Source organism: Hypanus sabinus, unplaced genomic scaffold (genome assembly GCF_030144855.1).
Source record: "Hypanus sabinus isolate sHypSab1 unplaced genomic scaffold, sHypSab1.hap1 scaffold_2195, whole genome shotgun sequence".
Lineage (NCBI taxonomy): Eukaryota > Metazoa > Chordata > Chondrichthyes > Myliobatiformes > Dasyatidae > Hypanus > Hypanus sabinus.
Genome location: NW_026780304.1, coordinates 25,479 through 43,000, shown reverse-complemented (window position 1 = coordinate 43,000; position 17,522 = coordinate 25,479). Strand labels below are relative to the sequence as shown.

The window sequence follows — 17,522 nt, the reverse complement described above, 5'->3', positions numbered from 1 at the left end:
CAACTTCATCCTGTCAATAAAATCCCTCCCTCCCCGGGGAACCGGCATCGAACCGACGGGCCGAGCGGTCTCCTCCTACCTCTCAGCGATACATCAGACTCCGGCCGCAGGAGACGCTTCACAAACGCCCCAACTTCCCTCGGAGGGAAATGGAAATAAATCAGAAAGCGGACATTTACTTTGAGGTTTTCTCCGCTCTGAGGAGGCGGTCGGCGCTTGAGCGGGAGACGAACTCAGCGGGGTAACGCCCACTCGGCCTGTCCGCCTCCGGGACTGGTTGTAACCAGTGACTGACATCGCTTCGCACCAATAGGAATAGCGCAGCTCCTAAATCCTCTGTTGACAGCGGTGGGGGAGGGGCTGGTCACGTGATTATTAGCCCAGCCGTTAAACCGATAAAGCTCGAGCACAGCAGCGCGTGGGTGACGTAAGACACCGCGCACGTGAGGGCAGATCCCGGTGTGGGGAGCCCATGTGTGACGTCAGGCGCGTGGGAACTGTGTCTGACGTCACCTGTGGGCGAGCGCTGGCATTCAAAAGCACCTCAATGGACTTTTCAGTGGGACAACAACATTGATCCCGGGTTACAACACTGAATCCAGTGTTGTGGGATGTAAAGTCCCCTGTTATGTGTCCGGCTGTGCCGTGTTGTTGGTGGAGTGGGCAGCGTGGTGTTTGTCTAGATTCGGGTCACAACACCAGAATTGCCAGCGGGGTCCACACACATATTAGTCAACAGAATACACTGTGTGTATTCTCAAGTGAGGAGTCTGTGTGGTGATGCAGCTTCCCTGGAGGTGGACCAAAGAGGACACACCGACAGGTGGAACCAGCTGCGGGAAGACATGATTTTTCAGGTCTGATGACGAGCTGAATGTACCATAACCTTCAGACTGAATCAGAAAACCATTCTGAGGGTATTTGAAACGTCAGAAGCAGAGGAGATGTGATCCTATGTCTCCATCAGACCTCAGTGAGATGGTTCCAGTTATAACGTGCAGGCATGAAAGCACAGTGTTTGGGGTCTGATTTAATCACTGATTCTGACACAGTGAGAGGGTTAGTTTTGCTGTAAGGAAGCAACATTAATGCAAGAAGACGCAGGAACTTCATCAGTTGCCAGTTGTTTAGCAGAAGTGACCAATCTCTATGCTACTTTGACAGAAACAGATATTCCCAGAGGTGAGAAAGGGGTGCAGTCTGGTTTATTTCAGGTTGGAGAGGGGTGTGGAGTTTTGAAATCAATTCCTTGTGGTGCCACCATCGTTAATTTATCATGTCCGGAGTGGTGGATCACACAGCACGGAAACAGGCCTTTGGTCGGACATACCTGTTCTGACCATCCACTCACTGTCTACACTGGTCCCATTTATCAGCACTTGGTTCACAGCCGACTGTATCTCGGCAGTTTCAATGCTCATCCTCTTCGTAAATGTTGTGAAGGGACCACCACCTCGGGCAGTGAGTTCCAGATTTCAGCTACCCTGGTGACACCGGCTCCTCCGCTGTTCTGCGGGGTAGGGTTGTTTCCTTTGGGGGGGGGGGTGGGGGCTCGATGTTATTGTTCCCTTTTGTCCAGAGGGGTGGGGTTTGTAGATTGATGATCGGGATGCCGTTTTTTTTTAAGCTGGGGTTGGGGTGGGAGTTTGATTTTTCTCTCTGAACGACTTTCATGCTGGGACTCACAAACACAACAGCTCGTTAGTTCCGCTGTATCTGTCAGGTCACCAGCGCTTGAATGCCGCTGATCCTTGAATGTGGAGGCGGAGATGCTGGAGAAGACAGCGCCCCACTCGCGACAAGGAGAGCCCGAACACGTGACCATGTCCGTGATCTGATTGGATACATCGCCATGACGTTCCGAGCAGTGAGATATCATTCCCTGGATCTCATTTTGGAAGGGATTCAGTCGGCCATCGCAGATACACCAACAGCTTCGCACTGGGAAGCGGCCGTTCACCTGTTCCGTGTGTGCGAAGAGACTCATTCAGTTAACCCACCTTGTGATGCTCCGGTGAGTTCACAATAAATAGAGGCCACATTTCTGTCCGGAGTGAGCATAGAGTTTTACTCAACTATCCCAGATGCTGCAACACCAGCAACTTCACATCAGGGAGGAAGTTCAAATCAGCTCCGTGTTAAATGTTTAACCATCACGGTGACTGAAGGCAGCTGTGGGTTCATGAGGGACTGTTACTGTCAGATTCTGCAGTTCTTGCGGCTGCTCATCGCACCCAGGACTGAACCCTGGTCACTGAGCATTGGAGGAGTCGGTTCTGCTGATGTTAGACTTAAACTAGACTGGTGTTTAATATTGTGGAGCTGTGACAGATAAATCAGCTCTGTATCAAATCCCGTGTCTCAGGTTCTTATCGTCTCTAACACACTCACAATGTACACTAGAGTGGCCACTCTGTCCATCTGGTCCCTGACCATGTTTCTGTTCCATATCAGTATATTAAAATCTACCCCTGCCGTTCCCCTCTCACTCTCCCTGTGATGACAGGTTACAACTAGTCACCGCTCCGTGGGATAGGAGATTTCTCTTGAATTTCAGAGAATCATAGAAATCTACAACACATTACAGACGCTTTGGCCCACAATGTTGCGCCGACCATGTAACTTACACTAGAAACTGCTTTAAAATTACCCTACCGCATAGCCACTTATTTTCCTAAGCTCCGTGTACCTATCTAAGAGACTCTTAAAATACTCTATTGTATTCGCTTCTGCCACCATCGCTGGCAATGCATTCTACACAAACACACCACTCTTTGCTTTAAAACCTTAGCTCTGACATCTCCTCTGTACCTACTTCCAAGCAGCTTAAACCTATTCCCCCTCGTGTTAGCCGTTTCTGCCCTGGGAAAAAGCCTCTGGCTATCCACACGACCAATGCCTCTCATCATCTTAGACACCTGCATGAATTTCCTGCATGATTTTCTCCGGGCTGAACAAGACGATGAGCTCACTGTGGTTGTGACGTTGTTCAGGGCTCCGGACGAAGTTGGTTAAACTCCTTCTCCGCTCTTTTCAATGTTTTGTGTCATTTTCACCTATTTTAAAGGACTGTGCTTCAGACAGCCGGGTTGTTGCAATTGTTATGTACCAGCAGCAATAGATCACTAACGGAGTCAGGTTTCGATGTTAAAACCACTCTCTTCATTAGTATCTACTCCAAATCTAAAAGATTGAACGAAATAAACAGCAATTAACGGTGTTGTACGTATTCCAAACTATCAAACTTGGGAAACAATGCTTAAAGTCTTAAGATGGTAAAGTGGGAAAGTTCAGTAATCTACGGAACAAGTGAGTGAGAGGAGAGATTTGTAAATCCACACGAAGATGTAGAGAGAAGGCAATTACGAAGAATTCCACACACATTCCACGCTGGGTGAACGGAATAACAGTCGCCGAAGATCTTATCCGTCGATTAGTTCCGAAATACACTTAGAAATATCACCAGGTGACAGTCACAAGAATATCGTCTTCGGGTGGTTACCACAAAACACCCCGATTCCGGGTAAGGGAAATCCACACATATGGATGATACGAAGTGACAGTCACACATCCGTTGTGCTCTGCGTGCCGATGATCAACCCAATCTTTTGGGCATAGCAGTGACAAGCTGAAGTCTCTCTCACTCTTCCTCTCCTCCCCCCTCTGTCTCTGCTGCAGCGCCTGTGTGACGTCACAGACCCGCCTCACTCAGGCACTCAAAGCGACACTCACAGTAAACGAACCTGCGGTCTCGTAACACAACGCACCTCTAAAGTCTGACAGCAGACTAGCGAGTGAATCTTCGATGGAGCAGAGTCAGAAACCAAAGAGTTGCCAGCCTGAGTCAGGCTTTGGGGCTCCAGACAGAGATGGGGTCTGGAGTTTACGAGGAGGAGGAGGAATCAGACCAGCAGGATATGGCTACAAAGGGAAGATCAGAAAAATTTGGAAACTGGTTGACCGAAAAAAAAGATGGTTAGTTTCTGCAAAATACGAGTGGGAATCAAAAGATCAGGCAGCAATTGTGGAAAGGAATAAATAAACAACTTTTAGACCGAGCCTCTTCAGCATGCCTAGACTGTGGACTCCCCTGCTTAGTTGCTACCTGAACTGCAGAGCTCCTCCAGCATTTTGTGTGTGTGCGCGTCTCTGTATGTCCAGCCACTGCAGAATCTCTTGTGTTTTATATCCACATTTTACTTTGGCATTAAATACACGTTGATATTGAGTATATTGCTCATGTGAGCCGCTTCCTGCGTTAAAAAAGCTGCAGACTTTTTCTATATACCCGAAAAAAAATGAGATATGGACATTGAACCGGTACTTTAAGAACTGTTTAATGGCACCGGTATTACCCAAAAGGGCCTGCGCGAATAAATCTTATCAGGCGCTGAAGCACTGATGAACTGCGCAAGCGTCAGGCTGATGACATCCCCGAGTATCACGCATGCGCGCAGCACACGAGGCCTTGAAAATGTCGGTTGCAGGTAAGAGCGATTCTCCGTGTTTTTATCTTAAACACCGACTTCGGGATAATTCCTCTGAATTTCGGACACCGTGACCAGCAACCCCGGGACAGTCCTGCCCTCTTCCCTCTCTCTCAGCTCCACGATCCGTACACGGGCCCCGGGGAGCTCCCGGCTGATGAGGGAATGGGAACCGATGGATCTCTCAGACAGAGCTGAGCTCCAGCTATCTAAATGCAAGGATTAGGAACTCGGAGAAAGGGAACAAAACCCGTCTGTGGACACTCTCTGGAGGTCCAAGATTCGTATGTTACACGACCGCTGGACTAAGTGTGTAAATGTAGGAGTGGACTATGCTGAAAAATAGATGTGCTGGATTTTCTAAAATTGTCTCCTTCTACCTTAGGCCACAAACTTATCTATCACCCCTTTTATTTATATATAGCAGTATAACATTAGATGATCATCACCATAAGATGAAAGTTTAAATCTTAGCCTTTGTTTTAAATTAGTACTTAGTCTTTCCTGTGATTAGAAAATAGGGATAAAGTATGGGGAGGTACAGTGCTAGTATTGTAGATTAGCAAAGATTCTACTTTGGATTGGACTTCCAGAGCACAGTTACTGGATATCCACAGGACAGTACTGTCGAAGACTAAGACAGTACTTTCAAATAGAATTGGAAAGGAAATGAGAGTGAATTTTTGAGTGATGCAGAGCAAGAGAAAAGGATTGGAATTGAGAGGATAGTTCTGGTTGATGATCTCCTTTCATGCCAACAATAATTTTATAATAATTATTCTGTGATTCTGTGTGAAGCTTTCCCTGGTCATTTGCCACCTCTTCTTGTGATTCTGCTCCTAAATGTGAAAACTTGGAGAAGTGAGTTTAAAATTATGCCATTGAACTGGTAAGAATGGATCACACCTATTGGTCCTCATTTGCTTTATTCAGAGCCTTGTCAATAGCATAAATAACTGAATAAACATTTCATTAGAACGGGGTGGATTAAACTGAATATATAGGATCTTTAAATTATACCCCTTCCCACTTATTATTTTCACTGGAAGAGAGATGTTGAAATTCTAAGTAATCCTGACTAAAGTGTAATATGGTTTTTAAAAAAAAGCTCAAGGTCAAATAAGTGTGAACCATCTGTCGAGCATTTTATAGGAAGGGACATTAAAGACATTCATCATTCATGCTGATTTTTCCTCCCAGCACTGCTGCAAATACACAAACCACTCCAGCTCCCTTCAGATCTACTCCATGCTGTGCCTGATGAACCAGCCAAGATTAGCAGTTCACCATCTGTGGGAAAACTTGAGTACAAATACCTAATAAGGTTGGGATGTGTACATTTGTCTCCCAATTTATGATGTAGGAGCATTGATATTATGCTGCTTTGTAAAATATACAATCCTCTTTGTTCAATTCTTTATTAGCTAGTGAACTTGCAAGTTTGCTTCATGGAGTTAAGCAATTTAATTTTAAACAACAGCATGAATTGATAAATGTTACCAATTTTAAATAGCAAAAAGTTTATAGTATTTTTTTCCTGGGAAAAAATAGAAGGGGGAAAAAGAAGACTTTTGGTCTGAAGTTTGAATAGTGTTATGATGTGACTGCATTTTTCGAAAGAAAAGAACAAAGATTGTAGTTATCCAAATGCAGAAAGGTTGATCCTACATTAAATGTGAATTACCATTAAGAGATCCAAGATAATGTTAATTTAATAAAATAATTTAAATCCAATTAATGCTTTAAATCTACATTATACGTTCAAGAATGCATTTTAGGTAGCTCAACACCTCATGCAGGTCAGTCAGGTATCTCTGCTCCCTTTAAACTTGCACGTTTCTGTTTCCGAGATGCCTTTGAAACTTACTTTGACCTTATTTTCTGAGCTTCTTTTAAACTTGCAGGTTATGTGGAACGCATCATTCTGTAATGTGATGTCTAAAAACAGTGATTTGGAAGTGAGGTATGATGTATTAATATGAGAACATCTAATAATACAGAAAATCTGCTGGTCCGACACCCAAGACCCAACCATGGCAGGTTCACTAAGTTTTACTGTGGTTCGTCACATGTTTGGAGGGCTGTCGCCTGAAAGTAATGATCATTAATCACCATCAATGTCACATAGTTCACACTAAAAATAAAAGCACAAGGGAGAAATCGGCCTCTGCCGCACCTTTTTTTCAGAGTGCTCAGTGATTCATTTGAAATCAGGTCCAGAATTTTCCTGCACTTCTGATGGGAAATCTGTTGGATGTGTTTCTGACAAACATACACCCAAAAAATGTAATGAGTCAATGCACCAAGTGGATTGAACGCCAGCACTTTTGAACAGTGTGTTTCAGCCTATTCTGTTTCAATCTTTATGAAATGTGAAATAATATGAAAGGTCTAGAACAGGGGTGGGCAAACTTTTTGACATGTGGGCCACAAAGGGTTCTAAAATTTGACAGGGGGGCCAGACCAGGAGCAGATGGACGGAGTGTTTTGGTAATACACCTCATAAGAGAAAATAAAATATCATGGGATATGTAGAAAACATGTGCTTTAATTTCAATTGAAAATGAACAAATGCATTACAACAAAATATCTGTCTTTGAAGTCCCATGGTATTTAGCTATTTATTGAAATGACTTTTAAAACACTGAAAATTAAATGAATAAAATACAGCTTTTTTAAATAGTAACAGTTATTATTTTAAAGCACTGAAAATTCTGTTATCCTTCAAGATATTATCATCATCACTCTCCTCCTGACTGTCTTTATTTCAAAACCGGTAGGAGATGCAGGTCTACTTGTCCTCCTCCTTCTTATTCAATAGTCCCCTGTGCCAAAACTCAACAACGATCAGCACAAAGACAGAACAATGCCAGCGTGCCAGTATGCGGAGCGCGTTATTTGATCTGGAGCGCATTTTTTATTTTGAGAACGTACGTGCACCTGCGCACTACTCGTGTCCATCACTTAACAGCAATGACATGTAACATGTAAGGCTTATTGAAAAAAATATTTTCAAATGCATTTTTTACATAACACAACGAAGAAACTTATTTTTAATTTCAGTGGGAACAGTGTTGTTGGTCTCCCTTTTTAGCCAGCGCATCAAAGTCTGGATTTAGTTTTGTTGTGGCGATTCTCAGGATGGATCTGAGGGGTTGGTCAGTTAACTTGGATCTGTGGCTGGCTTTGTTGATGTTCATGACGCTGAACACCTGTTCACACAAATAGGTCGAGCTGAACAAAGAGTAAAGCGCAAATGTGGAGTAATACGCTGCACCTCAACAAAGGTCAATGTATATAGAGTGCGTCATCTATTGGGAAAACGCCAGAATTGCGGGGAAAAGACGTTAACAAGGTTTATTAATATAATTTCATCAAGTTCTGCGGGCCGGATTAAAAAGCTTAACGGGCCGCATATGGCCCGTGGGCCGTAGTTTGACCATGCCTGGTCAAGAACTTGATAGAGGGCTAAAAGATTACGAGAGGCATAGACAGGGTGGATAGTCAGTACCCGTTTCCCAGGGCACCAACAGCAAACACCAGAGGGCATATGTATAAAATTAAGGGAGGGAAGTTTAGGGGAGACATCAGGGGTAAGTTTTTTTTTTCACAGAGGGTTGTGAGTGACTGGAATGACTTGCCAGGGATGGTGGTGGAGGCTAAAACATTAGGGGTATTTAACATCCTCTTGGACAGGCACATGGATGAAAGAAAAATGGAGGGTTACGGGGTAGTGTGGGTTTAGTTCTTTTTTTTAAGGTTTATATGGGTTGGCACAACATGGAGGGCTGAAGGGCTTGTACTGTGCTGCAGTGTTCTATTCTATGGCTCTAAAATCTTTTACATCACCAGTTGAGAAAATCATCTTTGTTCTACCTCCAATCACAAAGAGGAAATCTGCAGATGCTGGAAATCCAAGCTACACACACAAATTGCTGGAGGAATTCAGCATTAGTACTCTTTTCCATAGATACTGCCTGGCCTGCTGAGTTCCTCCAGCATTTTGTGTGTGTTGCTTGTTCTACCTCCTCTCGGTCTGCATTTTTCTACCAGTGAGAACATGTAGCCAGACAGAACCAATTCTGTCTGGCTACATAATGATATCAAACACCTTTGCCCTGGCCAACGAGTAGCTTTCACATCACAAATGTGCCAGACTCCAGGGAGACAGACTACCACCCTTAAAGGCAGTATTCCTTGGCATTACCATCACTGAGTTCACCACTGTCAGTCACCTGGGTGAGACTTCAGGGGAAATATTTATGTACAATACTGTGTGTATTGTGGTGATGCAAGAGTTGCTGGGGAATTTTCAAGTGGGAAGAAGTGGAGTGATATTTGGAAATCTGAAATTGAAAGCATCATTTAGCAAGAAAATCACAAATAGGTGGTTTGCAAAAGCTGTGGCGAGTAAATCCTTCATTAACCTGTTACATAGGTTGTATGAGAGTGCAGATGAACTCAATCAAGACTCAACCAGAGGAGATTAAAGTTCTTACTGACAGTGATTTGCTCGCTGTTGAAATGAATACCTCTCTATATAAAATTCAGTTTGCACATGTTGTTGTCACTGGGTAAAAATTGTACAGTACAAGGTTTTTGCACACACTGGTCATTACAAATTAGAGGGGATATTGGTGGGAAGGCAGGGAGACCTCCAGTGTCCCTGACACCCTCACGTAGAAGGTGTATATCCAGCTGCACTTTAAGGAGTTGGAGTAGGTAATGGATGAATTCTGCATCATCCAAGCGTCAGAGGGTGTGATAGGTATGACGTGCAGAGAGGTGAGTTGTACCCAGGGTGCAGGACACAGGAAACTGGGTGAGAGTCAGGAAGGGGAATGAGGTTAAATAGCCATCGCCGAGTACTCTTGTTGCTATCCCACACAACAACAGGTGGACACTTTAGAAACAGTTGGGGGGAATTACCTGGCAGAGGAAAGTCAAAGGGGTGATAGGGGATTTGTTAGTTAGTGGAACAGAAGTAGAAAGGGACGAATATCCTAGTGGCAAGGCTTGCTAGTGCTCCCCTGTGGGGTGGGTGGTTAAACTAAAGTTGCAGGGAGGATTGGAACCAGAATGACACAGCAGATAGTGGAGAGGGTGAATTGAATCGAATTAACTTTATTACTTACATTCTTCATACAGGAGTTGTAGAAATCTTTATGTTACGTCTCTGTCTAAAGTTGCAATGTGAAATTTATAATAGTTTATAATAAATAGTATGTACAACAGGACAGTCAGGATAAATAAATGTACAATTGTATCAGCATGAATTAATAAATCAGAGGGCCTGGTGGAAGAAGCTGTCCCACAATCTGTTGGTCCTGGCTTTCAGGCTGTGGTACCGTTTCCCAGATGGTAGCAGCTGGAACAGTTTGTGGTTGGGGTGACTCTGGTCCCCAATGATCCTTTTTACACAGTGGCCCTTTTTACACACCTGTTTTTGTCAATGTCCTAAATAGTGAGAAGTTCACATCTACATATGTGCTGGGCTGTCCGCACCACTCTCTGCAGAGTCCTGCAACTGAGTGAAGTACAGCACCCATACCAGGCAGTGATGCAGCCAGTCAGGATGCTCTCAATTGTGCCCCTGTAGAAAGTTGTTAGTATTTGGGGCCCCGCCCCACACTTCCTGAACCGCCTGCGGTGAAAGTGGTGCTGTTGTGCCTTTTTCACCACACAGCCAGTATGTACAGACCAGGTGAGATCCTCGGTGTTGTGTGTGCCAGGGAACTTAAAGCTGTTCACCCTCTCAACCCCAGATCCTGGGTCAGCCTGTCTCCATTTCTCCTGTATTCTGCAGCCAGCTCCTTTGTTTCAGTGACATTGAGGGCAAGGTTTATTTTTGACACCAAACAGATGTCATTCAGACCTCAGGACATGAAATTATGATATTGTAGCCTTTACTTGGACTTGCTTGCGCCCAACAGTCTGAGGGATTTCAAGGAACAAATCTGTACAGAGATTGCGGACTATGCCAAGAAACAAAGGTTGATAAAGTGAGTGATTTTAACTTTCCGTTTATTGACTGGAATCCTAGACTGTAAAAAGACTAGATGGGGTAGAGCTTATCAAATCTACCTTAATCAGTATGTAAAATTCCCGATGTAGAAGTGTGCAATAAGCTATTGGGAAGTGATCTAGGGCTCGTGACAGAAATTAGTGTATGGGAACACTTTGTATCTACTGATCATGAGATTCCAAGTAAATACAGAAAAGCAGAGGCCTGGACCTCTCTTGAGATTCTAAATTGGAGAAAGGACAATTTTTATGATATTTGCAAGGATTTGACAAGTGTTAATTGGGACAGGATGTTTTTTAGCAAAGCAGTACTTGGTAAGTGGGAGTTCTTCAGAAGTGAAATTTTAAGGGTGTAGAGTTTGTATGTGTCTGACAAAATAAAAGTTGAATGGTAACTAGTGCAGGGAATCTTGGTTTTCAAGAGATATTGAGGCCCTGGATATCTCGTTTCTCTAAATGCCGCGGACTGTTGGGTGCAACCAAAACTCATTAATGACAACCATTTCATAATTCCATTCCCGAACTCATCTGACTTTCCTTTAGTTGTCTTCTGTGTAGTCTTTTGCTCTTTTGTTTGCCCTCTCCTCTGCTTTTATGTTGGTTTTGGATTCTCATTTAACCCACGGTTGTGCCCTGCTGCCTTTCCAATGCTTCCACGTCTTTGGGATGTATCCATCACTCAGCTCTCGAATTGCTCCCAGAAACTCCAGCAATTGCTGCTCCGTTGTCACTCCTACGTTTTCCCTTCCAAACAAGTTTGGCCAGCTTCTCTGTCGCAGAAACATGGAGAAGTTCAGTGGAGAAACAGGCTATTTGGCCCATTTAGTCAATGCCACAAAAACATTTAAGCTACCTGCACTGGGATCATCACCCTCCGTACCCCTACCATCCAGGTACCTGTCAAACTTCTCTTAATGGTGAAATCGAGCTCATATTCTCCACTAGTGCTGACATCTCATTCTGCACTCTCACGACCATTTCAGCAAAGAACTTTTCCAAATGTTCCCATTAAATTTTCACTTTCCCCACTTACCCGTGACCTCTGGTTGTCGTCCCACCCAACCTCAGTGGAAAAAGCTGCTTGCATTTACCCTATCTATACCCTCATAATTTTGTTTACTTCCAACAAATCCTCAGAGCAATGTAAAATTTCCTTGTTTATGTTTGGAGCCTTTTTTAGGTGTATAAGATGATGAGGGGCAGTGAGTGTGTGGATAGCCAGAGGATTTTTTCCCAGCGTTAAGATGGCTAACAGGATGGGGCATCGTTTTAAGGTGCTTGGAAATATATGCGGAGGGGATGTCAGGGGTAGGTTTTTTACACAGAGAGTGTTGGATGTGTCGAATGCACTGCCAGCAGCGGTTGTCGAGGCGGATACAACAGGCACTTTTAACACTCTCTTAGATAGTTACATGGAGCTCAGAAAAATAGAGTACTATGTGCTAGGGAAACCCCAGTCAGTTTCTAGAGTAAGTTACATAGTCGGCACAGCACTGTGGGCCAAAGGGTCTGTAATGTGCTATAGATTTCTATGATTCTATGAAATTCAAGGGAAATCTCCAAACCCACGGAGTGGTGACTAGTAGTGAATAGTGGGGAAGTTACTGGAACGTATGTTCAGGAACCGGAAATATAAGTATTTGGATAGATGTGGACTGATTAAGGATAGACAGCATGGCTTTGTGCATGGTAGGTCATGTCTAACCAGTCTTACAGAGTCTCTTGAGGAAGTTATCAGGAAAGTGGTTGAAGACAAGGCAGTGGATGTTGTCTACATGGACGTTAGCAAGGCACTTGACACAGTCTCATATGGGAGGTTGGTCAAGAAGGTTCAGTCACTCAGCATTCTAGATGATATAGTAAATTGGATGAGACACTGTCTTTGGCAGAAGCCAGAGTGTGGTAGCAGATGGTTGCCTCTCTGACTGGAGGCCTGTGACTGGTGGTTGCCACAGGGATCAGTGCTAGATCTGTTGTGGTTTGTCATCTATATCAGTAATCTGGATGATAGTGTGGTTAACTGGATTAGCAGATTTATGACCACCAAGACTGGTGGTGTAGTGGACAGCGAGGAAGACTATCATGGCTTGCAGTGCAATCTGGACCCCCTGGGAAAATGGTTTGAGAAATGGAAAATGGAATTTAATTCAGACCAGTGTGAGCTGTTGCACTTTGGTTTGACCTACCAAGGGAGGTCTTTCACAGTGACTGGTCGGGCACGGAGGAGTGTTGTAGAAGAAAGGGACCTGGGAATACAAGTCCTTAATTCACTGAAAGTGGTATCACAGTTAGATAGTGACGGAAAGAAAGATTTTAGCCCATTGGCTTTCGTGAACCAAATCCTGACAATAGATGGATATTATGTTGACTTGTAAAAGAGGCCTAATTTGGAGTATTGTGTGATGTTTTGGTCACCTACTGACAGGAAAGATTTAAAAGAGATTCAAAGATTTCAGAGAAAATTCACAAGGCTGTTGTCAAGTTTGAAGGACTTGGGTTATAAGGAAAGATTGAACAGGTCAGGACTTTATTCTTTGGAATGTAGAAGATTGAGGTGAGATTTGATTGTGGTAGAGGGGCATAGATAGTGTAAATGCAAGCTGGCTTTCTCCACTGAGATTGGGTAGGACTTCAACCAGTGGCCAGGGGTTAAGGGTGAAAGGTGAAATGTTAAGGGGAACATGAGGGGAAACTTCTGCACACAGATGGTCATCTAGGTTTGGAATGAGCAGCCAGCACAAGTGGTGCACGCGAGCTCGATTTCAACATTTAGGAAGTTTGTGTAGGTACCTGGATTGTAGGAGTGTGGGAGGGGCAATTTAAATAGTTCAGCACAAGACCAGATGGCCCAAAGGACCTGTTTCTGTGTTGTACTTTTCTACAAGAACTTGAAATATTACAAAAATTCACTCTAACCCCTTTTACCAGCTGTGCGGACCAACCAGTCATCTCAGCAGGAATTTTTTTATATGGTGTTAAAGCTGTAGCACTTTAAGTTAATAATACATAAAAGAATTCCCAGATGCACATCCACAAAGACAATTTGCGTGAGACTGTTTCAGTTACTGTGGGGCCAGGCACCCATACAGCTCAGCAGGAACAGGGAATAATACCAATGGAGAGAGTCAAACTGAGCCAGGTCACAGATTGGAGATGGCAGAAATGCCCCATTCTTATGAGGAAGAGCATCGGAGAGTTTGATGGTCTTCCAGATACCAGCACTCTGCCCAGTCAGGAGGTGATTTCTCTCTCCAACTTGGGTAGAACCTCACTGTAACAGTGTGATACCAGATCAAACCTTGGCAACTCAAGTAATCTCATCGGAAATGTTGTCCTAAACCCATTGATGGATTTTGTAAATCTTTTCACAGGTTAAAAACGAGAAGGAATTTGTCGCCGGGGATCTCAAACAGAAAACGCCAGTTTTGCTGTCTCTGTCTGGATATTTAAGAAGTGGAGCGAGGGATTCAATCGACTATCCTTCCTGCTCAGACTGTGGAGAGGGATTCAATTGATCATTTGACCAAATAGCAAGCCAGTCATCTTACACAGGAGAAAGGCTGTTCACCTTCTCAGACAGTGGGAATAGATTCACTCAATTATCACAATTGAAGGTACATCAGCAAGTTCACACTGGGCAAGGCCATTCATCTGTTCTGTGTGTGAGAAAGGATTCAGTTGGACCTGTGGACACACCAGTCAGTTCACACCACACCTGGTAGAGGCTGGTGATCTGCTGAATTTCTGGGAAAAGATTCACTCAGTCATTTGACCTTATGGCTCACCAGCGAGTTCACACTGGGGAGAAGCCATTCACCTGTTCAGTCTGTGGAAAGGGATTCACTCAGTCATCCAACCTACGGAGTCCCCAGCGAGTTCACACTGGGGAGAGGCCGTTCACCTGTTCAGAATGTGAGAAGAGATTCACTCAGTCATCCAACCTACGGAGTCCCCAGCGAGTTCACACTGGAGAGAGGCGCTTCACCTGCTCAGTCTGTGGGAAGAGATTCACTCAGGCATCCAACCTACGGAGACATCAGCGAGTTCACACTGGGGAGAGGCCGTTCACCTGTTCAGTCTGTGGGAAGAGATTCACTCGGTCATCCAACCTACTGGTACATCAGCGAGTTCACACTGGGGAGAAGCCATTCACCTGCTCAGAATGTGGGAAAGGATTCAGTGAGTTATCCAACCTACTGGTACATCAGCGAGTTCACTCTGGGGAGAAGCCATTCACCTGCTCAGTCTGTGCGAAGGGATTCACTCGGTCATCCCAACTACAGAATCATCAGCGAGTTCACACTGGGGAGAAGCCATTCACATGCTCAGAATGTGGTAAAGGATTCAGTGAGTTATCCAACCTACTGGTACATCAGCGAGTTCACACTGGGGAGAAGCCATTCACCTGCTCAGAATGTGGGAAAGGATTCAGTGCTTTATCCAGCCAACTGAGACATCAGCGAGTTCACACTGGGCAGAAACCGTTCACCTGTTCAGAATGCGGGAAGAGATTCACTCAGTCATCCCACCTGCAGAGTCATCTGCCAGTTCACACTGGAGAGAAGCCATTCCCCTGCTCAGAATGTGGGAAGAGGTTCAGTCACTCACGCTCCCTGCAGAGACACCAGTCAGTTCACACTGGGGAGAAGCCGTTCATCTGCTTAGTCTGTGGGAAGAGATTCACTGAGTCATCCAGATTACTGGTACATCAGCGAGTTCACACTGGGGAGAAGCCGTTCATATGCTTAGTCTGTGGGAAGAGATTCAATAACTCATCCAGATTGCTGGAACATCAGCGAGTTCACACTGGAGAGAGGCCATTCACCTGCTCAGAATGTGGGAAGAGATTCACTCACTCTTCCACACTACAGAGACATCAGCGAGTTCACACTGGAGAGGAGCCATTTACCTGCTGAGAATGTGGGATAGGATTCACTCAGTCATTCCAACTACTGGCACACCAGTCAGTTGTTATGAATCCCTAGGTTTTGTTTGCTGTGGACTGTCATTTTAAGAGAGAGAGATTAGGAAGTTTAATCAGTCTGACTTGCAGCTTGTTTACATCACTCACAGCTTGTTTAGTTTTAACTGAGGACACAGACACTCAGAGTCAGACGGAGATGAAGGAGGAAAAATGGAAAGATCGATACAAGGGAAATAGGTGCCAAGGGTCACTGTTTGGAATTTTCCTATGCCCGCAAGTATGGGTTAATTATCGATTCATCATACATCGTCTGTGTGGTTGTCACCTCGTTTGATCCATAGGAGTGGATCTGATTTGGGGTATCATGTGAAGACCACCGATGTGTTAACCCTTGCCTGGGTGTGGTGTGGTAATTCACTTGAAGACGATACGCCTTGTGACAAGTCACTTTGGGTGATAATTATTATGTGGATTTGGAAGGATGACAGATAATATCTACAGTGACTGTTCTCTTGTTTTACCACCATGGAACCTGTGGAATTCGACATAATTGCCTTCTCTCGACATTTACCCTGGATTACATATATCTCTCTCATCACCTATTCTGTGGTTGAACTGAACTTTCATACTTTACCATCTCAAGACTCCAAGCCTTGTTCCCCCCAAGCTCAATAGTTTTGGATTTATATTTACACACATATATACACAGAACACTGTTAACTTTTGTTTATCTTGCTTAAGTTACTATATTATAAGTCGATTCTAATAAAGATAGTTTTAAGATCAAAAACAGACTCCTGGTGTAGTCTCCACGAGGAAATCTGCAGATGCTTGGAAGTCAAACACACACAAAATGCTGGTGGAGCACAGCAGGCCAGGGAGCATCTATAAGGAGAAGCACTGTCAACGTTTCAGGCCGAGACCCTTTGTCAGGCAGTCTCAGGCAGTCCTGATGAAGGGTCTCGGCCTGAAACGTCGACTATGCTTCTCCTTATAGATGCTGCCTGGCCTGCTGTGTTCCACCAGTATTTTGTGTGTGTTGTTCCAGGTGTAGTCTATTGGTGCTGATTCGTTTCTAAAGCTTTACGATTCATAACAAAATTGGGGCCTGCATCTGGGATATGAACAGCTATGGGGGCGTAGTCATTAATTATCGATTTCATTGGGGAAGTCCCTTTTGATATATTTGTGTGTAGAAAATCAGCAGCGGATGCTGATTATTGTTTGGAAGCGGGAACCTCTGAGGCATTAGAGGATGGCAGACGGATTGAGTTGTTGAGTCTTGCTAGAAGGTTAAAACTTGCTATGTTGAAATTGACAATGAGGAGGGAACAGATGCAGAGGGTAATAGCTGAACATTATGTATTTGAGGGTGTGTTTAAAGTGGAGGAGTTGGACGTGTTTCCTGGAAGTAAACCTAGTGAGCTTGAGCTCCAGGACAAGTTAGAAAAATTAAAGATGGAGGCTCCGGAAAGGCAGAGGCAATTTGAGGCTAGAGAGGCAGAAAATCAGAGAGGAGGCAGAAAAACAGAAGGAGGAAGCAGAAAGACAGAGGCTATTCGAGCTGGAAAAGATACAGTGGTTTCAGCAAAGGGGTCTAGCGTTAGACTCTGGTGATAAGTTTGAGGCTAGTCAGGAAATTAAATTGGTACCTCCATTTGATCAGAAAGAGGTTGATAAATACTTCCAGCATTTTGAGAAGGTTGCTTAGAATTTAAAGTGGCCAAAAGAGGGTTGGTTCTCTTACAAAGGGGGAGGCTTAGCAAGCCTATTCTGCTTTGACAGTTGATGAAGCAGCTGATTGTAACATAGTGAAACAGGCTGTGCTCAAAGCTTACGAGTTGGTCCCAGAATCATACAGGCAAAAGTTTTGAAATTTGTGGAAATCTGTGAACCGGACATATGTAATTTGCTTATGAGAAGTCTGTGTGTTTTGATCGCTGGTGCACATATATGATGATGATGATAAGTATATGATGATTTTAATAGCTTGAAAGAGTTAGTTTTAATTGAAGAATTCAAAAGGTGTGCTCCTGACGACATAAAGACATATTTAGATGAAAAGGATACTGCCACTTTGCAGGAGT

General features: G+C 44.2%; 1 protein-coding gene across 1 annotated transcript; it reads left to right on the top strand.

Annotated features, from left to right (window-relative positions):
- The first annotated feature begins 4,435 nt into the window (after positions 1 to 4,435).
- LOC132387765 (zinc finger protein 135-like) lies at positions 4,436 to 16,299 on the top strand. The gene is made up of 2 exons (XM_059960125.1): positions 4,436 to 4,487; positions 13,883 to 16,299. The coding sequence occupies exon 2, from the start codon at positions 14,288 to 14,290 to the stop codon at positions 15,425 to 15,427; it is 1,140 nt and encodes a 379-aa protein (XP_059816108.1). The 5' UTR covers positions 4,436 to 4,487; positions 13,883 to 14,287; the 3' UTR covers positions 15,428 to 16,299.
- The last annotated feature ends 1,223 nt before the right edge of the window (positions 16,300 to 17,522 follow it).